The 25870-nt window shown below is 42.8% G+C and overlaps 1 protein-coding gene across 3 annotated transcripts in view; it reads right to left on the bottom strand.

Annotated features, from left to right (window-relative positions):
• Positions 1-412: 412 nt before the first annotated feature.
• The window catches only part of LOC129826327 (transcription factor 7-like 1-B), a 47501-nt gene continuing 22043 nt past the window's right edge, over positions 413-25870 (bottom strand). Inside the window, exons 4-13 of one of the 3 annotated variants that reach the window (XM_055886925.1) lie at positions 21563-21646; positions 7121-7256; positions 6804-6906; positions 5967-6050; positions 2870-3016; positions 2456-2618; positions 2232-2339; positions 1935-1986; positions 1731-1767; positions 1206-1292 (exon numbers count right to left, since the gene is read on the bottom strand). In XM_055886925.1, coding sequence (XP_055742900.1) covers positions 1748-1767; positions 1935-1986; positions 2232-2339; positions 2456-2618; positions 2870-3016; positions 5967-6050; positions 6804-6906; positions 7121-7256; positions 21563-21646 — 897 coding nt within the window. In that variant the 3' untranslated portion in view covers positions 1206-1292; positions 1731-1747. Of the gene's footprint in view, positions 1293-1730; positions 1768-1934; positions 1987-2231; positions 2340-2455; positions 2619-2869; positions 3017-5966; positions 6051-6803; positions 6907-7120; positions 7257-21562; positions 21647-25870 lie in introns of all 3 variants that reach the window. The other 2 variants (XM_055886922.1, XM_055886923.1) reach the window with 2 other exon arrangements.

Genomic DNA, 25870 nt, shown 5'->3' with positions numbered 1-25870 from the left:
TTTTTTTTATTTTTGTTGGCTTCAAATTTTGTTACCTTGGCACGGCTTTTCATTTTCCGGTGTGGTTAGCCTAAATTCACCCAATTAAAGATTAACTAGTGATTCTTCCCCCACTATCATCATGATATCCATTATAAACAACTAAATTGACAGAAATACAAGATGAATGACCACTACCAATATTTATCTTGAAGAATGTCAGAACTTATCATCAGCTGATGGGAGTACTTAAACTCCCAGCAAATAGTCTCCTTCCAAGTTAGCATCTGTACCTGTATTTACAGGTTTGAACCTGTAGGAAATATGTTAATTGCTTCAAAATGTATATGTCGTCAAAATTATGTTATTGATTCATATATATTCAAATGAATGTGCGTGATCAGGCAGTGATGAAAGAAAAGAGAACCAGGCATTTATAAAAAACAAAGGTTTATTTAACATGTCAAAAGAAAGTCACACTCTTGGGAATTTAAAAGGGGTATTTGCAAGGACTGAAATTATTGTCCAGAACTATAAATCAAACTCAATACTAACATTAATAATGTTTTGGCTAAAAGGAGAGGGTGTTTTTTGTTCCTTTTATACAAGTAGTTTATTGGATAAATGCATCAAAAAAAGAAACTTGTTCTGCAGTAAACTTTACAAAAAATACATTTTGTTTCATTGGAGAGGAATAGAAAAGGATGGGATCAAATATTGACCAATAATATTTATTCCTTTTCATCATTTAAAAAAAGTTCTAATATCTATTTTTTGAAAAGTAAAAGCAATATACAGCACAATAAAAGAGAGAAACAAAGAATTGCTTTTGTAGATTTAGTCAGACGATTTGGTTACCAAGGAGAGGGGCTGTGACTGGAAGAGGGCATGATGGGAATGTAGGGCTGCTTGATGGAAAGGAGAGGGCGGTGAGAGCATTGAGTGGTGCAGGGAGCTGAAGGGGATTGGCCGAGAGAGAATGGGTGTGGAGTGGTTGCCTGAAGTACCAATAGGGATGGAGATGCTTGGGTGGGAAGAGGAGGAGGAAGAGGATGAAGATGACGAAGATGAAGCAGATCCAGAGGGTTTGCCAGTTAGGAAATGGTGGTGCAGGCGTCCTTCTGGTTTGGTGGTGAGGGACAAGGGCTGGGCCTGCTCTGAGTGTGTGGCGGCAGGAGCGGCCGGGGAGGCCAGAGCTGCAGAGGGTGTGGCTGGAGAATCCAGCATGCTGCCGTGAGACGAGGCAGGGCTGTCACACATTTTCTCTGAGGGCAGGTATTGTACACACTGCTTCTTGTTACTGATTGAGAAGTCTGGAGAAACAAAAGGAGGGGGCTTTGTCAATATTGCTGTTAAATAAGCCTATAATCTGTTACAAGTCCTTCAACAGTGCCAGCTCCCTTGCATACATGATAGTTGGCCAAAAATACAAAACATTCACAAACAATGTACAGAACATGGAAAACCAAAAGGTCTGGGACAATTTTTTTACTTTGAATTAATGTATAAAAAAAAAGGACTTAGAAAAAGAACACTACCGCAAGTGGTGAAATGCACAACTAAATGGCATAGGTTTTTAGAAACTAAAAAGATAGGGTGAAAAAAAAGTGTATGTCTCTGTCGATAACACATTAAATGCCTGCATGTAAATGAGGTTTTACTGCTGTGCTGCAACAGACCAGACCACTGCGGGTGGAGTGGAGAGCAGTGTCCTGCAGTTCAGTCTTACTGGTTCATAACAGCAGACATACCTGCCTCAACGTCACAATTAGCACTGAACTTCATATGCTGCTTGTGAAAGTATAGAGGGAAGAGAGGAGTTAGTTAGAAGGAGTTAGTGGCAAGCCAAGTGTAGCTAGCAGCACTATTTCACACAGGCCTATAGATGGAGTTCTTTCTGCCCTAAATAGAGAGGATAGGTCCAAGAAAAACAGAGAGAGAAAAGGACCCCTTACCCTCCGGTGTTGAGTCTGGCTTATTATCTCTCTTCCTCTTTTTCCGCTTTCCCTGCACAGATAAACAAAACAATGTACCGGTAGTCAGAAAAAAAACAGGTTACTATCAAAATGAAAAGGAACATGCTTCAACACTACATCAAACAACTTCAGTGTCTGAGAACAACAGTCTTGTAGATCATTACAAATACACTATATATGGAATTATTTTTTAACCAACTGGAAATGAGGCGCTTACTTACGTAACCCACATTTCCCTCCCTTAATGAAAGATCCATGGGAAAAAGTTCTACTCACATAGTTATCTCGTGCTGACCAGCCTGGGTAGAGTTGGGAGTGGAGTTGCCTCTCTTTCCTTGCCAGCTCATAGTATTTGGCTTGCTCTTCTCTCGATAGTGAGTGCCACTGTGAACACAAACATGACAAAAGTCAGAACTGGCCAAAGCATGTACAGAATTTACACAAACACACCTACAAACTGTGGTGTGTGTGTGTGTGGTCAGGCAGTGTGCTGTGCTCACCCTTCGGCCCAGTATCTGGTTGATGGCAGCGCTCTCCTTCAGGGTGCACTCAGCCACCACCTTGGCCCTCATCTCCTTCATGTACAGCATGAAGGCATTCAGAGGCTTCTTGATGTGGGGCTTCTTGTCCTCCTCCTTCTTCGCCGGGCCAGGAGACTTTCTGCTGAGACACAAAATACACATTGCAAATGTCACTTAAAATAGTCCTCCTTGTGTATGAGGTCCGATTCCCTTCCAGAAGACCTGGCTGACCTCTTACAAAGAAACAGGATGCTCTAGAATCCTGGCCCTCTAAATAGAATTATGAATAGAGACGGTACACTCAGTCAACAGCCAATTTTAGTAAGAGTAAATAAAGTGTTTATATGTTTGGATAAAAGTAAAATGTGAAGAATCTCAGTTATTGGTCCTTACGAATGCATAGAGGGGCTCATGTGGTCATGAGTGTTTGGCTCCTGCTTGATGGATGGTGATACGATAGCAGGATGAGGGATGCCAGTCTGGTGCATGCCGTGGGGGTGGTGGGGCATCATGTGGGGGGAGAAACGGCTGGACACCAAGCTGGAAACAACAAAGACAACACAACCCTAACGGTTAACAAACTTTCAACAAACTTCTTACACACTCTGTCGGTCTGACCTGTCAAGTCGACTGTTTGTCTGGAGTCTAGACTAAAGTAATGTCCACAATGAGCTACATATCTTTTTTTTTGTTCAAATAAAGGCTTTTTCAAAAGCCCCTTTATCCAACCATGCCTGGAGAAAAGTGAAGTGTATGGTAACCATGGTGACAGAGGGGACCTGACACCGGAAACCACTGCTTCCCGTGTTCAAAACCATGCAGGGTCTTTCTTCCACAGCTACCAGAACAGAACACCTTCAGATAGCACCACTCTCATTTTCCAACAGCTAACACAATGGTACATTGTACATGGACAAAGGGGGAAATTAAGTTCCATGCTCCTCTGCCACACATTCTTGTTAAATACATGAAAAGAAAATCCTTTAATGCTTCATAAAAATCTCAAAATTTAACAGACAGATATGGTCTATGAAAGTCCAAAATACACTATAACCTTGTACTTCATGTGAGTGTGTCCAGATGCTTTTCTTGCTATAAAAAAGGTTACTTAACAGTAGCATGTCAAATTGAGGACACCCCGTTCGTAATTGGGTGTACACTTTAATCTCTCCAATATCTTTCTACTTAAACTATCATATCATACATAAAAGAGGGGGCTCTTCCACCATTACCATCCCAGCATCCCCTAAAAATCTAGCTGAGGAAAAGGAAAATATAAAACAGTAGAACATCAAATACAGTGGCTTGCAAAAGTATTCAACCCCACGTGGCATTTTTCCTATTTTTTGCCTTACAACCTGGAATTAAAATTGATTTTGGAGGGGTTGTATCATTTGATTTACACAACATGCCTACCACTTTGAAGATGCAAAGTATTTGTAACTATTCACCCCCACAAAGTCAATACTTTGTAGAGCCACCTTTTTCAGCAATTACAGCTGCAAGTCTCTTGGGGTATGTCTATAAGCTTGGCACATCTAGCCACTGGGATTTTCGCCCATTCTTCAAGGCAAAACTGCACCAGCTCCTTCAAGTTGGATGGGTTCCGCTGGTGTACAGCAATCTTTAAGACATACCACAGATTCTCAATTAGATTGAGGTCTGGGCTTTGACTAGGCCATTCCAAGACATTTAAATGTTTCCCCTTAAACCATTCAAGTGTTGCTTTAGCAGTATGCTTAGGGTCATTGTCCTGCTGGAAGGTGAACCTCCATCCCAGTCTCAAATCTCTGGAAGACTGAAACAGGTTTCCCCTCATTCCTTCAATTCTGACCAGTTTCCCAGTCCCTGCCGATGAAAAACATCCCCACAGCATGATGCTGCCACCACCATGCTTCACTGTGGGGATGGTATTCTCGTGGTGATGAGAGGTGTTTGGTTTGCGCCAGACATAGCATTTTCCTTGATGGCCAAAAAGCTCAATTTTAGTCTCATCTGACCAGAGTACCTTCTTCCATATGTTTGGGGAGTCTCCCACATGCCTTTTGGCAAACACCAAACATGTTTGCTTCTTTTTTTCTGGCCACTCTTCCATAAAGCTCAGCTCTGTGGAGTGTACGGCTTAAAGTGGTCCTATGGACAGATACTCCAATCTTCGCTGTGGAGCTTTGCAGCTCCTTCAGGGTTATCTTTGGTCTCTTTGTTGCCTCTCTGATTAATGCCCTCCTTGCCTGGTCTGTGCGTTTTGATGGGCGGCCCTCTCTTGGCAGGTTTGTTGTGGTGCCATATTCTTTCCATTTTTTAATTATGGATTTAATGGTGCTCCGTGGGATGTTCAAAGTTTCAGATATTTTTCATAACCCAACCCTGATCTGTACTTCTCCACAACTTTGTCCCTGACCTATTTGGAGAGCTCCTTGGTCTTCCTGGTGCTGCTTGCTTGGCGGTGCCCCTTCCTTAGTGGTGTTGCAGACCTTTCAGAACAGGTGTATATATACACTGAGATCATGTGACAGATCATGTGACACTTAAATAAAGTCCACCTGTGTGCAATCTAACTAATTATGTGACTTCTGAAGATAATTGGTTGTACCAGATCTTATTTAGGGGCTTCATGGCAAAGGGGGTGAATACATATGCACGCACCACTCTCCCGTTTTTTATTTTTTATTAAACATGTTATTTTTTTCATATCACTTGACCAATTTTGACTATTTTGTGTATGTCCATTACATGAAATCCAAATAAAAATCCATTTAAATTACAGGTTGTAATGCAACAAAATTGGAAAAACGCCAAGGGGGATGAATACTTTTGCAAGGCACTGTACATACAGTATTATCATATATTTATGACAAAACTGTCAAATATTACATGAACAAGCCTTGTTCAGGTGGGGCAGACGGCAAGACAAACTTTGTAACACTGTGGCAGGAGCTGAGAGTACTATTGATCATACAGAGACCCTGATGAATATTTCAACCCATACTAACACCGGAAGGCTCGCTACAAATCTTTCACATTTTGACAGTCGGGCAGAAAGTTCAATCAGATGGGAGTTGTCGGTTCAGATGAGCTTTGATTTGTCTTAATCGATTCTCAGCCCTTTCATCTTTGTGTGTGTATGTGTAGCAGATCAACTGAGAACATTGGCCTGGCCAGGGTAGTATAGCTCACAGAGAAAAGACAGTGCTGTCTACAGCATAGGGTTCTGAATGCCAATAATGTGTTCACTTTCCCTTTGGAAGGAAGGCTGAGCTAGTTTTTAGAAGTCTTAGCACTCCTATTCCTTTGTAGTCCCTACCCACGGTTGGATACCCCTGTCCTAAGACTTATAAACTCAGCAATGAGAACATCATAAACATGACTACAGAATGTAATACAACCACATATTATATATTGGTTGTATTATTGGTTGATATTGGTCTCTTTTTGGGGATGGTTAGGGGTTGGTGAGACTGGGTGACAAAGAGCAAAGCGATCCACTCACCTGGACATGGATGCATTCATTGCGAGGGTGGGATAGGGGTGCCGGAACCCCCCCGGGGGGATAGAGTACATGTGCTGGCCCTGCCTGAGAATCCGAGGAGTAGAGGAAGGCACCAGTGAGAAGAGGATCAGACACAGCTGTCAGATAACGCACCAGCACTAATCCAGCACTCAACTGCAATCCCCTGCTTGCGGAAAAGCACCGTTCAAATTGGTTACAAGACCCATAGCAAAACCCATAGAATGTGAAGAATGTATCCTAAATATCTAAAATATGTCATTGTTTTATTATCAAAATTGCATCAGAACGTGTCTATACCGCAAAGTTTGACAAATACTGTACATATTATACAGTATTCAAGGTTTCTCCTATACTATACCAGGTTAGGACTGTACTTTGAGATAAATGCACTTCAACAAAACTATTCTCCATGTCTATGAGTTAGGAGGATGTGGGTTACTCCACAGATACATGGCATATTGCCATGGGGCAGAGAGGAAAATGTGCAGTTTTATAGCAAATCTCATGTTATTCTACATATTTTGCAATGAGGCTGAGAGCATTTAGCATTTTAATAGCTCATTTCCTACTATTCTACACATTTTGCCATGAGGCTGAGATTATTATATATTTTTTCCCCTGTCATTTTAAACATTTCTTGCCATGGCTTATGACATGTTCGTATGCTATCTGGGGAGAAGGTTTTTTTTGTGGTTGGGACCCCCAGAACCCGTAGCCCCCCCCCCCCCCCCCATGTGGGGGCTGCAAGGGTGTATGGTATGCCAGTGCATAAATATGTATATAATACTGTTCTATTTAATGCTGTGTGTTACTCACTGTGGCACCAGCCATCCCAGAGGGTGAGGGATCTGTCCCACTGCACCTGGAGACAGGGGGTAGTACGGAGAGAGCTCTGATGGATGGGGAGTCCGAGGAATGCCTGAAGGGAACACAGAGGGGACAGTTGAAGCAATAGATCATTTAAAGTCACAGTCAAGGTCATTTTCTCTAAGAAATGAATAGCTATATAGACTGCAGTTTAAGTTTAATGCAAGCCATGTAATGCATGCATTGAGGTGTGTGTGTGTGTGTGTGTGTGTGTGTGTGTGTGTGTGTGTGTGTGTGTGTGTGTGTGTGTGTGTGTGTGTGTGTACCGGTCTTTGGGTCAAGGATCTCCGGGGAGAGGTGTGAGGGAGGGGTTCCGGGGGAGAAATGTTCATTGCTGTAGGTGATGAGGGGGGTCAGCGGGTGGACGTGGTGAGCATGCTGCACCACTGGGACCTTGTTGGACTGTAGGAAAGACGAGAGGAACACACAGAGGGGCTTTAGACACCAGAGAGAGAGAGGACAAGATAGACCAAGGGTTTAATAGTCTCCCTGGGTCTCAAAAGACTCAAACAGAAACAGGCTCATTCATAAGTCTGACATTTGTTGTGCCCGATGCTTGACATGTATGACCAACATGCATAGCCCTCTGCATCCTAATGCAAACTGTTCCAAATCCACCATGGACTCAGTTGGCATGAAGGTCATGACGTATGTTGTTGGTAGTCATGTGGGTAAAGGTGAGTCCCTATGCCTGAGAATGCTGCCTGTCTGTCTGTCTGCCTGCCACCCTCCCTGGTAAACAATGCAGACTGTGGCTGTGTGTGTGACAGGCCCTATGATGCAATCTGGATCCCCACCAAGACACAGTGAAAGCCTGCAGATGCATACCAACACCATTACGGCCATTAAGTAGAGGAGAGAACTGTTTGTTCAGCCCAACAGGCAAAACAACAGGGCCCAAGATCCAAAAGTTACACAAACACAAGCCCCCAGTACTGTTGGTAGCTCAGTTCCCATACACATGGCTAATCCCTAAATCTCAAGCCGCAAACTCACCCGCACACTATTCAGTTCTTCATTGATCCATGTAGGATGACATTAACCCTGAACAGTGCTTTTAGTTCCTAATTGATATGGTTTGAGTACACTGGTACTAGATCTATCAATCTAGTCTAAGGGAATCAAATCCTATACACTCAAAGCACTCACAATACAGCATCAATCACAATGGGAGGTGGGGTATACATACACTTCAAGGAGTTAAAGAACTTTGATTTTGTTGGAGCAGACTCATTGTTATTTCAGCTATTTTTACAGAGCTGTGTGGTGGCAGAGAAACTCCATATCGTCTGACTCTAGTGCAGCTAGCTAGCGGACCTGGCCAGGACAGCCAGGAGGACGATGATAATAATAATAATAATAACCAGCGTCTCTACTTTCATTAGGCAGCGTTCGGCCTCACAGTTATTTCCTCTGGCTGCCCTGCTCAATGAAACGCTTGTTGGCCCAACTCGTCACATGGGAGGGCCAGGGGTGGGGGGGGAGAAAGGAGTCTTGTTCCTCCAACCTAACCTTTCTTCAGTATCCCTCCCAACCCCCTTCTCAACCTCTCGTCTAACCAACGAGGTCCAGGATGGAACAAGGTTTGCATTGAAACGACTGTACGCTCTCTCTCTTACTTCATGATGCTTAGAATTGTTCCAAATATCAGGCATGCTTTTTCTGCCCTTTTTTTAAAGCAGTTCCAACCTCTCTCCCTTTTTAAGTCTTAGCAAACGTGTTTCTCCTGCTTCCAAAGCCTGCTTTAATTTCACTAATGTCAGTTGTGATGAGGAAATTGCAGATGCAAAGCCTTGTAAAAGGTAAAGTACATATTAGGTGTAAATAAACAATAAGCCCATGATACATGGATAAAGCTTTCATATTATAGGATTGCGTACGTATGATGATAATACATACATACATACCACACACACCTGGTTGGAGTCATTAAAACTAGTTTTTCAACCACTCCACAAATTTCTTGTTAACAAACTACAGTTTTGGCAAGTCGGTTAGGACATCTCTTTGTGCATGACACAAGTAATGTTTCCAACAATTGTTTACAGACAGATTATTTCACTGTATCACAATTCCAGTGAGTCAGAAGTTTACGTACACTTTGTTTGACATCATGGAAAAATCAAAAGAAATCAGCCAAGACCTCAGAAAAAAAATTGTATACCTCCACAAGTCTGGTTCATCCTTGGGAGCAATTTCCAAATGCCTGAAGGTACCACGTTCATCTGTACAAACAATATTTCGCAAGTATAAACACCATGGGACCACGCAGCCGTCATACCACTCAGGAAGGAGACGCGTTCTGTCTCCTAGAGATGAACGTACTTTGGTGCGAAAAGTGCAAATCAATCCCAGAACAGCAAAGGACCGTGTGAAGATGCTGGAGGAAACAGGTACACAAGTATCTATATCCACAGTAAAACGAGTCCTATATCAACATAACCTGAAAGGCAGCTCAGCAAGGTAGAAGCCACTGCTCCAAATCCGCCATAAAAAAGCCAGACTACGGTTTGCAACTGCACATGGGGACAAAGATCGTACTTTTTCAGTCCTCTGGTCTGATGAAACAAAAATAGAACTGTTTGGCCATAATGACCATCGTTGTGTTTGGAGGAAACGGGGGGAGGCTTGCAAGCCAAAAAAATGAAGCACGGGGGTGGCAGCATCATATTGTGGGGGGTTCTTTGCTGCAGTAGGGACTGGTGCACTTCACAAAATAGATGGCATCATGAGCAAGGAAAATTATGTGGATATATTGAAGCAACATCTCAAGACATCAGTCAGGAAGTTAAAGCTTGGTCGCAAATGGGTCTTCCAAATGGACAATGACCCCAAGCATACTTCCAAAGTTGTGGCAAAATGGCTTAAGAACAACAACGTCAAGGTATTGGAGTGGCCTTCACAAAGCCCTGACCTCAATCCTATAGAAAATGTGTGGGTAGAACTGAAAAAGCGTGTGCGAGCAAGGAGGCCTACAAACCTGACTCAGTTACACCAGCTCTGTACGGAGGAATGGGACAAAATTCACCCAACTTATTGTGGGAAGATTGTGGAAGGCTAACGGAGACGTTTGACCCAAGTTAAACAATTTAAAGGCAATGCTAACAAATACTAATTGAGTGTATGTAAACTTCTGACCCCCCTGGGAATGTGATGTAAGAAATTAAAGCTGAAATAAATCATTCTCTCTACTTTTATTCTAACATTTCACATTCTTAAAATAAAGTGGTGATCCTAACTGACCTAAGACAGGGAATTTTTACTAGGATTAAATGTCAGAAATTGTGAAAAACTGAGTTTAAATGTATTTGGCTAAGGTTTATGTAAACTGCCGACTTCAATGTACATTAGAGGTCGACCGATTAAATCGGAATGGCCGATTAATTGGGGATGATTTCAAGTTTTCATAACAATCGGTAATCTGCATTTTTGGACACCGATTATGGCCGATTACATTGCACTCCACGAGGAGACTGCGTGGCAGGCTGACTACCTGTTACACGAGTGCAGCAAGGAGCCAAGGTAAGTTGCTAGCAAGCATTAAACTTATCTTATAAAACAAGCATTCTTAACATAATCACTAGTTAACTACACATGGGTGATGAGATTACTAGTTTATCTAGCTTTTCGATGTGGTGCCCGTGACGTTATCTTCGAATCACAGCCTACTTCGCCAAATGGGTGATTTAACAAGTGCATTCGCGAAAAAAAGCACTGTCGTTGCACCAATGTGTACCTAACCATAAACATCAATGCCTTTCTTAAAATCAATACACAAGTATATATTTTTGAACCTGCATATTTAGTTAATATTGCCTGCTAACATTAATTTATTTTAACTAGTGAAATTGTGTCACTTCTCTTGCGTTCTGTGCAAGCAGAGTCAGAGTATATGCAGCACTTTAGGCTGCCTGGCTCGTTGCGAACTGTGTGAAGACCATTTCTGCCTAACAAAGACCGTCATTCATTTGCCAGAATTGTACATAATTATGATATAACATTGAAGGTTGTGCAATGTAACAGCAATATTTAGACGTAGGGATGTAACCCGTTCGATAAAATACAGAACGGTTCCGTATTTCACTGAAAGAATAAACGTTTTGTTTTCTAAATGATAGTGTCCGGATTTGACCATATTAATGACCTAAGGCTCGTATTTGTGTGTTATTATATTATAATTAAGTCTATGATTTGATAGCGCAGTCTGAGTGGTGATAGGCAGCAGCAGGCTCGTAAGCATTCATTCAAACAGCACTTTCCTGCATTACACTGTTTATGACTTTCAGCCTATCAACACCCGAGATTAGGCTGGCAATACTATATTGCCTATAAGAACATCCAATAGTCAAAAGGTATATGAAAAACAAATGGTAGAGAGAGAAATAGTTCTATAATAACTACAACCTAAAACATCTTACCTGGGAATATTGAAGACTCATGTTAAAAGGAACCACCAGCTTTCATATGTTCTCATGGTCTGAGCAAGGAACTTAAACATTAGCTTTTTTACATGGCAAATATTGCACTTTTACTTTCCTCTCCAACACTTTGTTTTTGCATTATTTAAACCAAATTGAACATGTTTCATTATTTATTTGAGACTAAATAGATTTTATTGATGTATTATATTAAATTTAAAAAAATTAAAAAGTGTTCATTCAGTATTGTAATTGTCATTATTACAAATATATATATATATATAATTATTTTTAAAAATTGGCAGATTAATCGGTATCGGCTTTTTTTGGTCCTCCAATAATCGGTATCGGCATTGAAAAATCATAATCGGTCGACCTCTAATGTACATACATACATACAACCAGTCAAAAGTTTGGACACAATTACTCATACCAGGGTTTTTCTTTATTTGTACTATGTTCTACATTGTAGAATAATGGTGAAGACATCAACACTATGTTGTAAGCAAAAAAGTGTTAAATAAATCAAAATATTTTAAATTTGAGATTGTTCAAAGTAGCCATCCTTTGCCTTGATGACAGCTTTGCATAATCTTGGCATTCTCTCAAACAGCTTCATGAGGTAGTCACCTGGAATGCATTTTAATTAAACAGGTGTGCCTTCTTAAAAGTTCATTTGTGGATTTTTTTCCCTTCTTAATGCATTTGAGCCAATCAGTTATGTTTTGACAAGGTATGGGTGGGTATACAGAAGATGGTATTTGACCAAATAGGACTCAGTCCATACAATGGCAAGAACAGCTCAAATAAGCAAATAGAAAACGACAGTCCATCATTACTTTACGACATGGTCAGTCAATTCGGAAAATTTTAAGAACTTTGAAAGTTTCTTCAAGTGCAGTCGCAAAAACCATTAAACACTATGATGGAACTCTCTCTCATGAAGAACACCACAGGAAAGGAAGACCCAGAGTTTCCTCTGTTGCAGAGGATAAGTTCATTAGCGTTAACTGCGCCTCAGTTTGCAGCCCAAATAAATCCTTCACAGAATTCAAGTAACACACACAACATCAACTGTTCAGAGGAGACTGTGTGAATCAGGCCTTCGTGGTCAAATTGCTGCAAAGAAACGACTACTTATGGACACCAATAAGAAGAAGAGACTTACTTGGGCCAAGAAACACGAGCAATGAACATTAGACCGGTGGAAATCTGTCCTTTGGTCTGAGGAGTTGAGATTTTTGGTTCCAACCGCAGTGTAGGTGAATGGATGATCTCCACATGTGTGGTTCCCACCGTGGTGTGCTGGTGTGGGGGTGCTTTGCTGGTGACACGGTCTGTGATTTATTTAGAATTCAAGGCACAATTAACCAGCATGGCTACCACAGCATTCTGCAGTGATACGCCATCCCATCTGGTTAAGGCTTAGTGGGACTATAATTTGTTTTTCAACAGGACAATGACCCAACACAACTCCAAGCTGTGTATGGGCTATTTTACCAAGAAGGAGAGTGATGAGTGCTGCATCAGTTGACCTGGCCTCCACAATCCTCTAGGCCTCAACCAAATTGAGATGGTTTGGGATGAGTCGGACCGCAGAGTGAAGGAAAAGCAGCTAACAAGTGCTCAGCATGTGTGAGAACTCCTACAAGACTGTTGGAAAAGCATTCCAGATGAAGCTTGTTGAGAGAATGTGCAAAGCTGTCATCAAGGCAAAGGGTGGCTACTTTGAAGAACCAAAAATATATTTTGATTTGTTTTACACTTTTTTCATTACTACTTGATTCCATGTGTGTTCTGTCATAGTGTTGATGTCCCCAATATTATTCTACAATGTAGAAAATAGTACAAATAAAGAAAACCCCTTTTCCGGGATGGAAAAATGCCAACAGTGTAAACTTAAAGGGATACTTGGGGATTTTGGAAATGAGGCCCTTTATCTACTTTCTCAGAGTCAGATGAACTCATGGATACCATTTTTATGTCTCTGCTTGCAGTTAGAAGGAGGTTGCTAACTAGCATTAGCGCAATGACGAAGTCAAATGGGTATCCCCTCCTTTCTGCGACTGTTGCCACCGCTGCTAAAAAAAACTAGAGAAAAGACTGGATGGTTGCATAAAGCATTTATGCATAATGTAGAAAACCCAAAGCCCAAATGTCATGTATACTTCAGGCATTCTTTGTTGTTCCACTTCATGTACAATGTGAGTGAATTTTCCCTATATTGTGGATGCTGTTTGAGACCTCTAGACCTGAGAGCCAACACATTTTTGGGAAGCACTTCAGTGAGAATTGGAAACGATCGCCATTAATAATTCATACTTTGGAATACACCAATCATGTGTTTGCTCAGAAGAGAGTTTAAAGTTTAACAGCGCCAGTTTCAACATGAAGACCAGTATGCATACGAGTAAAGCAAGCAAAAAAATGGAACAGAAATATGTAGACGTGGGCTGTCCACATGCAAAAGCATTTAGGCCAGCGGCCTACCTGCTTAAACCATCTTCAGAGGAGAGGTCCCATTGTGGTCTACCTTTAAGTACATAAATGGTTACCTCATAAACTTCTACTGGGTTATTAGGTGCTGACAGAAAAGCAATAAGCAAGTCCCTCCCTCTAGATCAGAATATTGCAAGTAGTTACAATTAAATAAAAGCATTGGTATTACACTTCTTCATTCTGTCACATTGAACTTTCAGTTGGATAGCAGTTCAACAGTAGTTACCAGTTAGCCAACATGAAAAGAATAAATCGCACAAAAACAAGTCGTCTTAACATGTAAAAGTGAAGAACGCCAACTTAAATCATGGTTCGAAATAAAAGGAGGAACTCCCCAGCCCATCAATACCTCCATTCAGCCTCTAATTATCCCTTTACCCATCACAGCCTCACATGCTTGGGTTCATGATCCACGGTCAAGGTGTAATATGGAAACCACATGGATCATGAGCTGTGTTTTAAATAAAAACAACATCTACGTGACGACCGGGACATAGACGGAGCAATCTGGAGGCAGGCGGGACCTGCATTGACACAGACATCGTGCTCTCTACATAGACCTGCCTGCTCGTTAAACTACCCAGTCCACTGTAACAAAGCACAATGCCTTCACAGCTGACGTGTGGCAACACTGTTGAATGATATTGGATTCGAGTTGACACGGTAACAGGAAGATGAAAAATAGCAAAACGTTGCTGAGCCAGTGCAGAGACAAGGTGGCTGTCTGTTAAGCAGTTTGAGGCGAAAGAGGCCAAGGTGGCAGTACCTCACTGGGCCGTTAAACTTGGAACACTGCTAAGAAAAGCTTAGTCCTTGGTCAATGTGGGTGGAGGGGTAGATTTCATTCAAATAAACATGTTTTTGGATCCTGCACATCTGAATTGAATTACTAGGCAAACAGCCGATGGGGAAGAGCGCTCAGAAGAAACTGAATAACCCCAGAGCTTTGTGTGTGCCTTTCTGCTACGTGACCCCTTCTGGGTGGGAGGCTCAGAGGCTTTTCAAAACTCCAGGAAAGAAAGAGTGAAAAGAATGCATGGCATGCTGAGAAATCCAATAATTGTTTTTCAATGCCAACAGGAAAAGGACATAAGAGTGGACTGACTGTCGTATGCTTTTAGAACAAGCCCACCAAAAACTATGGCACAGACAAGCTGCGTCGCTTTACGTCTGACCAGTCATCTCCACTGAAAGGGTCAATGGCAATTACATTTAAAGTTAACAAAATGGCCGTGTCACATTGCAGTTGCTAGACACCAATAAATAATTTAGTGTTTCACCTAGGTCACGAGGAACTGAGAGGGCAAGCGAAAAGGCAAGCATTGACACAAACATAGTCAGCACTAGTTACCACAGCCACAAAGTCATAGATTCCGTCCTATTTGTTCAACTTATCTTCTTTAGATGGGATTTCAAACCTAACCTTAACCATACTGCTAACCATACCCTTAAAATATAAACAAAAAGCTACATTTTGTTTTCATGAATTTGTGGCTTGGTAACTACTGGAAACCTACAAACATGGTGAAATTACTAAAAAAGGATGTAGAGAATAATTATTCAACACTGATTAATAAAATAGCCGATTATGAAAGTTTTGGTTTTCAGATGGCTATGTACTTGGATGTTGGGAACTGGTTCCTATATTTTGACTTTCACTGAGGTACTGAGTCCAGTGTGTGTCTATAAAAGCAAGGTTTCTGCAGAGCCATGGGAGGACTGCAGCCTTCCCATCAGTATTCAGTTAAGGCTTTCCAAAACCTTTGATTTTATGATGGACTCTGGTTGTTTAATGCGTAATGAAACATGGCAAATCTCAGAGCACACCCAGTAAAACAAATTTTGACTGCAAGCTAGCAGAAAGTAGCTTTGCCAAAACCAACCTGTACTATTCTCATTCGATGTCTTTACAAAAACTGCTATTCAGTCTAATGTGCCGAAAATATCAACGGAAACTCCATGGACAAGCCATTTTTGGATGCACACCCATGTCAATGCTGAGCTCTTACCACTTTGATTCACTTAACAAGCAATCTGGTGACCTCCATCCTGCTCTAAGTGAGTTATGACAAGCTGCTGACACAGTGACCAAGACCAATGCTCCTGTTGTCAACATGATTGTTCTGTAATGGGGTACTGAAACACAAGATAGAAGAATTCCTCTGTCTTTGTCAAATTCAGAGCAGGAGGCCATTTTGAGCTGTGAGTACTGATGATCTGATGACTGGACTGGGCAGACAAACACTGAAGTTAGGGCTGTCAGATCTCATTAGGAAGTCACATTCTTTGTAAACAACCTCCATTGATGTTTTAACTTTTGCTAGTGAAAATTATGTGGACACCCCTTCAAATTAGTGGATTCGGCCATTTCAGTCCATAAAATGGACCACACAGCCATGCAAACTCCATAGACAAACATTGGCAGTAGAATGGCCTTACTGAAGAGCTCAGTGACTTTCAACGTTGCAGTCATAGGATGCCACCTATCCAACAAGTCAGTTGGTCAAATTTCTGCCCTGCTAGAGCTGCCCGTCAACTGTAAGTGCTGTTATTGTGAAGTGGAAACGTCAAGGAGCAACAAGGGCTCAGCCGTGAAGTGGTAGGCCACACAAGCTCACAGAACGGAACCACCGAGTGCTGAAGCACGTATCGTGTAAAAATCGAGTCCTTGGTTGCAACACTCACTACCAAGTTCTAAACTGCCTCTGTATGCACAAGAACTGTTCATTGGGAACTTCATGGGTTTCCATCACCAAGCAGCCGCACAGAAACCTAAAGGTCACAATGCGCAATGCCAAGTGTCAGCTGGAGTGGTGTAAAGCTTGCCGCCATTGGACTCTGGAGCAGCGGAAACGCGTTCCCTCAAGTGATGAATCACGCTTCACCATCTGGCAGTCCGACAGACAAATCTGCGTTTGGCGGATTCCAGGAGGACGCTACCTGCCCCAGTGCATAGTGCCAGCTGTAAAGTTTGGTGGAGGAGGAATAATGGTCTGGGGCTGTTTTCATGCTTCAGACTCAACCCCTTAGTTCCAGTGAAGGGAAATCATAACGCTACAGCATACAATGACATTCTAGACAATTCTGTGCTTCCAACTTTGTGGCAAAAGTTTGGAGAAGGACCTTTCCTGTTTCAACATGACAAAGCCCCCGTGCACAAAGCGAAGTCCATACAGAAATGGTTTGTCGAGATCAGTGTAGAAGAACCTGACTGGCCTGCACAGAGCACTGACCTCAACCCCATTGAACACCTTTGGGATGAATTGGAACGCCGACTGCAAGCCAGGCCTAAAGCCCCCACATTAGTGCCCGACCTCACTAATGCTCGTGGCTGAATGGAAGCAAGTCCCTGCAGCAATGTTCCAGTATCTAGTAGAAAGCCTTCCCAGAAGAGTGGAGGCTGTTGTAGCAGCAAAGGGGGGACCAACTCCATATTAATGCCCACAATTTTAGAATGAGATGTTCGACGAGCAGGTATCCACATACTTCTGTAGTGTATAAATACAGTGAAGTACACAGGGTTTCCATTAGGAAAAAGTGCCGCTTGACATTTGACCGGTAACATTTTCATTTACAGGACATTTGAGAAATGTACCGGACTCATATGCGTAGGGTGCATAACCTGATTAGGGCGTCCATTCACGGTGCTCAGAATGACAGAAATCCCATTTAGATTATGGTCATTCATATTAACAGAACATGCAAGTCGAGGATGCAACGATGTGTGGTCCTTCTTACCAAATTCTGATGCGCACTTTGAAGATGTTTAGACTAACTGTCCACATTTACTTTTCCTCAGCCTACAAGACGAGAAACGCACAGCAAAATCACTAGCCTTTGTCAATCTACTATCCCCCATAGTAGGAAAGTTGACCTGTTCTATTTGGTCAGCTTGTCGAGAAGGAAATAGTCTATTCCAAACAGACTCTGGGACAGTTGTGGGAAGATTGATCCCAAATTCATACAACCAGTAGGCCTTGGCTACATCAAACATTTTTTTTTTCTCAATGCATCTGATGAAACAGATCAGAACGTTTAGCTTAAAATGTTCTTCACATTATAAGCGCAGCAATCCACACAAGGCAGTAGGCTACACGTGAATGTTCGCTCCATAATGCAATTAGCAGGAAAACACCATTGTCAAAAGGGCACTTCATGTGAGAGGTTTCATGTGACAGATGAAAATATCCACTAAGAGATTTAGTAGCAAGGAAATACATGCCTCATAATGTAATCAACCATTCAGGTTTCAAACAATGAAGTATGTTGTTTTCAAAATGCCTAGCCTACTGCCTCCAGCTCATTGCACAGTGGTGTGTGACACGCTGATGAAGCCCGTCTTCCTCGCCATTTGAGATGCAGCAGCAGCAGCTCTCGCGCTGTCTGACAGATTTTCCGCTCAAAGGCTTTGTATGCTGTCCGTGTGTGATAAAAAAGGTACATAATGAATATACTGCAGACTACACACTCGCCTATTTAATTCCACTAAATTATGCAAATTAACCTATAGACCGATAAGCATGACCAGTCAAATTAATTTCCATAGACTGGTATTTCCATCAATGAATAGGCTAAAAAGCATTACTTCGCAATGGGATTTTCTTATTTCCCGCGACAATTGGCCAGCGCCAAATTGATTTAAAAATCGATTTTTCTACCCTGGTATACACAATAAAAAGGTAAAAATATATGTTTTTAGGAAAGTAGTGTTTTTTTTAGACAAGGGCAATCAATGAGTTGGTCTAATGGGAAGTTGTGATGTCATCGGCCTCCCCCTCCGTTGAGGAGCAATAGAGAATAAAAGAGGAAAGACCCACCCCCCTACTTGTGATGTCATGAACTACCTGGACCACCTCTTGAGATGTGCCTTTTCTTAACTAAATCAGGTGTTAAATGAGGTGAGAAGAAGACTGGAGTGCCACTTTAATGTTGAGTCACTTCTAACTAATGACATGTGGAACAGCTAACATGGACCAATCAGTAGGAATGGTAGAATGACCTGAAGGAATGGTATTGGCAGCATGGCCTCCATGGTTATGATCGGGCTGCATTACTCTAGTTTGAGGAGTACGTTATTGCTGCTGTGCAAACGCACATGATCTGTGGTGCCAGATGGCAGACAGCTCTCTCCCTGTCCAGTCTGCTTCAGCAAGGCCGGACACTACTGGTGGAGAGACAAGGCAAGGGCTGACTCCCACAATACATCAACTGGCCCTGCATCGCCATTGATGTATAATGAATGAAGAGGTAGCCCTCTGAGTATGATATGGGGCGGGGGTGGGTATTCACAGACAAGCTTGTTCCCTTCTATTGTTCCCTTCTCCCTAGTCTGCCCACCCATACCACCAAAAGCAATACCAACTGAATGCTAAACAAACCTGTCTCGTAAATAATTGAGGATCTCGGCCGGAGCAGGCTCTGATTAGCATACGGGCCTTATGGACCCAATCTGCACAGCAGCTACAGGACAGACTTCCCCATTCCACAGGCTTCTCATATCCAAACAAGGGTTTCATTTCTTTTTCAAAGCTTCCTCTCGCTCCTGGTCCACTAAGGCAACGATAGGAGTCCTAGTGAGACCAGCTCCATCATTCATTACAATTCACATTGTTGTCTGCTGCAGGCCAGGCACCGTGAGGGACACTTGATGATCCGAGTCACCAGGAATCTGATCATCAGCGATGGCATCAACTACTGCTAAATGACTAATTCATCAGCAAATACACTAAGGGGGAGAATGCCTTTCTACAAACACATTCTAGGGCAGATAAGTCATCAGTAAAATGTCCATATGTGTATGAACAATTGAAGATTCTGAAGGTACATGCATGTGTATACTTGAGGGTCACCCCCAGGAGTCTCACAATCAATATCAGAGAAAAACGCTGTCTCCACGCCAGCCATCATGAATATACAATTATGACATGTAATGAGTGCTTGCAGAAAAGAGCAGGAATACATCAATATTGTGGTTGATGGAAGCCCTGCTGCTGTCCCCTGGCTCCCTCTCCTCAGGTCCCTCTGGCTGGTGTTGGCCCTGGCCCCTGGGCAGTAATCCCTGGACCCCCGTGTACCTCTGCATGTTCCCATCCGCTCCCATTGCTCTCATTAGTGCAGTGCTGGGGCCCTGCAGGCCTGGGGAGCCTGCCTCCTGCTCCCCCTCTCTGCTGCCTGGGTAATGAGCACATAATCAGCCTGGCTCCCTGGCAGCAGCTCACCAGAAGGGCATGTGGGTTTATGGCCGTGGTGTGTGTGTGTGTGTGTGTGTGTGTGTGTGTGTGTGTGTGTGTGTGTGTGTGTGTGTGTGTGTGTGTGTGTGTGTGTGTGTGTGTGTGTGTGTGTGTGTGTGTGTGTGTGTGTGTGTGTGTGTGTGTGTGTGTGTGTGTGTGTGTGTGTGTGTGTGTGTGTGTGTGTGTGTGTGTGTGTGTGTGAGGGCACAGTGGGGTGTTTCAATCTGAACCCCCAGTGGCCCAGCCTTCCTTTGCTACACTCCCTCTGTATCAGGGGATGCTTCTGCTCACACATCTGATGACCCTTTGTCTCAGATCACCTGATCTAGAATGGCTACTTCCTCTTCTAGTTCACATGACCCAATACTCTATTGCCAGAAAAGATTTAAGGGGAAGAAAATATAAAAAGTGAAAGAAGACAGTGACTTGAGATGGGAACCAGCACTGTCCACTACCAAATCTAAAGTTAGGCAATTCAAATAAGTCAAATATTCTCCCTCAAAATTAGCTACAGTAAATCCCTCACGTCTTAATGGCAAAGTACACAAGTCTCTCTCTATTGACCTTCCTGGTTCAATAGACGTCGCACAGATATAGAAGGCTCGCCGCAACAGAGAAATCCAGAGTTCAGCCAAGGCAGGGCAGCATGGAACCAAGCCAAAGTCCTCAGTGTTCACGTCAAGTCTTCAATAGCCCCTTTCAATTCCTCCTGATTCACTTCCCATTACTCTGCTCCTTATTCTGATTTTCTGCTGTCCCATAATGCAAGACCATGCATTTCATAATGTTATATATTAAGTAAATAAAATAAAATCCATTGGCAGGAACAAAACAGGGCACAGCGGACAAACGAGCCATGCTCACAGAGTCACCGACAGGTCAGCAATTATTGTAATAAAATATATTTAAATTGGCTTCCAATTGAGAGTGAAGTCAGCCACAGAGCAGCTCTGGATTCCCCAGGGATAGGCCTGCACTGCTCCCACTGACAACAGCTTCCCATTGACACCACTCAATGAGGACTTTGTCAAGTGCATCATTGCGTTTATGAGATCCAACAAACACACCAAACTAAACAGACCCGTCTAGCCGGGATTACTGAGGTCACAGGCTGAGTCACTGTGGTTATTTTCCCACAGCGTGGTGACTGAGGCTGGTTCTCTCTGAGCACATCTACAGATCACTTCCCTAACCCCAGATCAGCAAGATATGCTGTTCTACTTTCTCTCCACACTTCATGGTACGTTGATCCCTAGTGGCGTTTATCTAGTGTTATCACTGAAACACGGTTCCATATGAGGTGTAACAGGCCCAGCAGGTCCAGCACGTCCAGAGGTGCACAAAAGAGGCTGTGCCAAAACATAATCACGGACGACTTATCTACGGAAAGGCATATGAACTGGCCGGACGTGAACTTAAATGATATGATAATGAATGATAAATTATGTATTGGACTGGTATGGAATGACTAGATGACTGTTGTGTAATGATGTAGTGTAGTGAAGGGTGCTGTGAGCTGTTACTAGACCCAGTGGATGGATAGATGGTATGGTGTACTCACTAGGTGTCCTGGGGTGGGGGAGCGGGAGTCTTTGAGTCCAGCAGCTCCAGGGACATCCAGTAGAGGCCATTTCATCTGCAGGTACTGTGGGGTGAAGAAGGAGTAACATGAAATCAGGATTATTTAGATAGATTCAAATGAAAGCGATCACAGAGAAAAGGAATATATTTCTATACAATAATACCTAACCTGGTTCATATACACTCACAGTTCACAATCACACAATTTTACACCATATGCTATTATCTAACCTGCTATAATGTGTCGAGACTAACTCGCTAATGCTTGTTGAGAATGAATAGCATGAAATATGGTTTAGCGATTCCAGAACAGACCACAATGTAATAAATGGTGTGGGAGACAGCAGAGAGCCATAACTCTGACAGACACCTGTATGAGACTCATATGCTGTTGGAGTCAGACACCGGCTTTTGGCAGCAGGGGGAGAGGGATGTGAACACAGCGGACTGGAGGGGGACTGTGAAATCGCAGTTTGTCAGGGAAAAAACAAGATTCCAGCTGTGGGCGCCCATCGACTAGCGGGTGGGAAGGGACAGCTGGAAGGAAGCTCCATCAGGAGGGGAAAGGCAGGGGTTGGGTCTCCGCACTGAGCCTATGGCATCCTGGTGAATTGTTTTGGCCTTTTGACCCAAACCAAACTAATCCACTTTCATTGTTAGCATTTTTCAACTTGCTATCATAGTTGTTATCATTGGCTTAAACATTACTGTTTTCTTTCCATTTTTTTGGCACAGAGTTTAACACAATTGTTCATTTATGGCCGCCCAGCCCATGTGTAAGTCCCCATGGGACAGGGTCGTGTATAGAGGAGTTGTTTTATCTCCTGCTGAAAGCAAAACGTTTAAAATAGATTTTCTAGATCAGTCTTGGTGCGGTGTGTGGAGCTGGTGTTCAGACCGATGCAAAGCTCAGCCATCTGGTTTGTGAATCAGTTTAAATACCGAATACAGCAGACTGTCATACATGTGCATTTTGTCCATGGTATCCAACGATTTCAAATTAATTAAAAGGGTTTTAATTTCAGTTTCCGCTGCATTTGTGGTATCATAGATATTCTACATTGCCTTTTGGGCATAGAATACCAACACGATTCCAAAGCCTCAGCATGTGTCAGTAGTGATGGAACAGCATTGCTGTTTAGTAATTGCGAGTCGTTTTGCACATTACTCCATAGTTTAATTTATGTTCACTATGACACTCCTCAAAATGGCTTGGTCAGCAGCAGGCTATATAGAGAGAAGGATGAATGACGTGCATCTCAGAGTCCCCATAATCAACCTCTGCCACTGGGGCTTGGGTCTTATCAGGCAACCTTTAACTGTTTTGCTGTACTGATTTGAAGGGTTAAGACCATTTTAACAGTTTAGTTGTTCCAGCTATTTTACTCATCTCTCTCTCTCAAAATCCATATCCCAGATTAAAATAAATAAAATATCTATTTTGCATGGAAAAAAGCCATATTGTACAATAAGACATGGCACGTTTCCTCATCTTACATAAACCAAGGCTGTGCACTTAATACATTATACTGTTGCACAAAGTCTATAAGGGGGAGAACTCGCTGCATGCATGTGAAAGATGACAAAAACCTTTTCAAGGCTTAAAAGGAGTTGACAATCATCTGTGCAGGATTAGATTTTTAAAGCTTCATTCATCACTCCGAGTTCATAGGGAGGAAGGAAGCTTGGATGACTGCGGGTTAAAAATGGAAAAGACATAACAGGAGGGGGAAAGGGAGAGAGGGAGAAAAACATTTTCAGGAATGAGTTTGTCGGAGCAGGCAGAGGGTATTGTTTCCTGACAGCTGGGGTCCAATAGAGTACTGAGGGAGGGGGGAAGGGGACCCTTATTCCCATCCAAAAGGGGGGGGGGGGGGATTCTTGGAGTTGACATCAGTCCTCTTCATTTTCACCACACTGCTCAAGGCTGAATTGCAGGTCCCAACTAATGGGCCCAAGTCCATACAACTGTCAGGAGGCCCTTGCTTTTAGATGCTGCTAGCTCTCTATTGAAACTTTATTTTGTTCTGTGCATACTGCTTAATGAATGCTGCTTTCTGGAGGGAAAACCAAAACAATACATTTTTCACTGTCTAATCTATGTCAATCACAAGTCCCTCCACAAATGAAACAAGCACTATTGTGAGCGTTTGGTCTACCCTGGCCATGCCAGCACCCAGCTCCCCCGCCCCTTCTTCCCTTATTGGACAGCTTCTAAGGGGACTGTGGAACATACCCTGAGGTACTTTTAAATGTAAAATGAGCCAGTCTCCTTCATAGAATTGCCACTGTACTCGATGGAGCGGCTGGTTAGAGAAAGACCCCTTCAAAACGACCATCTTCCCCAACCATCCCTGTAAAATGTCTACCTCACACACCCAGTATCAGCAGTTCCTACGTCACTGTAGTCAACTACACACCAGCCGCACACTACGAGAGGGAGAGGTGGTAGGGGATCAACTCAGTGGGGGCCTCAGAGTTATTAAACTGCTTTCTAGAAATCTTTCCACACACACACACAGGTGTGTTCCTCATGCAGGAAAAGCTGAGAGTAGTTTTTATATAGATCTTTCCTTCACTCCAAGTACGGGCGGGAGCCTCAAATTAAAGTGGGAATGTCATGTTCTCTCTTCAAAATAACAGAACATTTAGGCTAAGAATCAAGGGACCCTTATTCAATCAAAATCAATAAAAAAAAATTGTGTTTGACTAAAAACACAAAAACCTGGTCAACAGATTTGAATAAATCCCCCCAAAATAAATGCACGTACATAAAACCCAGAAAGGAACGCATGGTAAATAGGAAGATACTATTAAAAAGGGGGATCCCATGGCTGAAGTCTTGTTGAATAATCTGTAAAAGATTGAAACTAAAATCAGCAATTACACTTTACAGTAAACTTCAGGGAGTCGTGTAATGCTTTGTAGATGCCCTTAATTTCATTAGAAACAAAACACCATTTGAGCAGGCCTAGGTTGGCCTCCATAGAGACACTGGTTTCACTGTAGAGACTGCTCTGGTGAAGAGTTTCAGAAGCTGTGAGAGCTGTGCAAATAAAGTCAACTTCTGCATCTATCTGATCCATTTCCATGCCTCTAATTGTCTTCCAGCCTCCCTCTGCCTCCAGAACTCAGAATAGACATCAGTAGAATACTGTGCTACTTATCAGGGACCCAGATGCAACAAAGGTGGCAAAGTCACCACAGAAAATTTCCCAAAAGCCAAGATGAAGCCCTTTGGTTTTTCGAACAGAGAGAATACAACATATGCTCTGGGGCATGCGGACTGCCAGAGTTGGGTTGTAATTGTTACATTTCTCTCACAGAGCAGGGGGAAACATGGCCAAGTGTCTTTGTCATCTCTGAAGTGTGTGCTGTCATACTGCTGGCCAGGCAACAACACCAGAGCATGGAGGAGAGGAGAGGCAGATGTCCGGACATTTGTTGTCAAAGTAAGTCAGACACTCTGCCAGAGACAGAAAAAACAGCCCAAACTTTTCCACTAACTATCTGCCGTTACAACTCCTTGAAAAGAATTTAATCAATCTGCGATTGACACATCCTCAGGGTATTTTGTTCTATAGTCAATCAACTACAAAAATGTGTCTTTGAAAATGTCTACAATGTCTATTTTACGGACCACACACACTGCACCGAATGTTGATCTGCCGTTCATTCGGCCCGGTGTGTTTTAGGGTTCACCCGCTGGTGGAAGTCATTTTCGCACGATTCTACATGTAGAATCGGTTTGCACTAGGTTTCTAAATTATGGCTGGCACTCGGTTCAGAAGTACTCTCGGCCAGCAAACGCTACCGGTGTGTCCGTGCCAAGCAACCTTGGCTAAAAATCCTATTTCTTGCTCCCCACATCACCATGAATCTCAGTGTTTGGAAATCACTGTTAAATGTTCTAACTTTTGATGATGTATATAAAGTTAAGTTGTAGCTGATGACATCTTTTTTTGAAATGCGCATTTTTCACGTACAGTATGTTGACACTGGTATTGTGCTGGAGATAATAAAAATGAGGTTGAAAAGTGGTGGAGTTGCCCTTCCAATACCAGCAGATGAATTGACAGGGACACTCCAGGGCAGAAAACGTGCCTGGCGGGCAGGGTGTCTGCTCTGGGCTGGGGCCATCAACCCCACTCTCAACACTCTCTTCTCCAAACAGCAGGGAAAGAGGTCTGCTTCCAGGGATTGCTCCAGCATATATGTCAATCACCTACTTTGTGGAGAGCCCCTCCCCATTGTTTTCTTTTGCCCCCCAACAGAAAATAAATGGGCC

Source organism: Salvelinus fontinalis, chromosome 28 (genome assembly GCF_029448725.1).
Source record: "Salvelinus fontinalis isolate EN_2023a chromosome 28, ASM2944872v1, whole genome shotgun sequence".
NCBI classification, from domain to species: Eukaryota; Metazoa; Chordata; class Actinopteri; order Salmoniformes; family Salmonidae; genus Salvelinus; species Salvelinus fontinalis.
The sequence above is the reverse complement of the archived record's forward strand: the minus strand, read 5'-3'. Positions and strand labels throughout refer to the sequence as shown.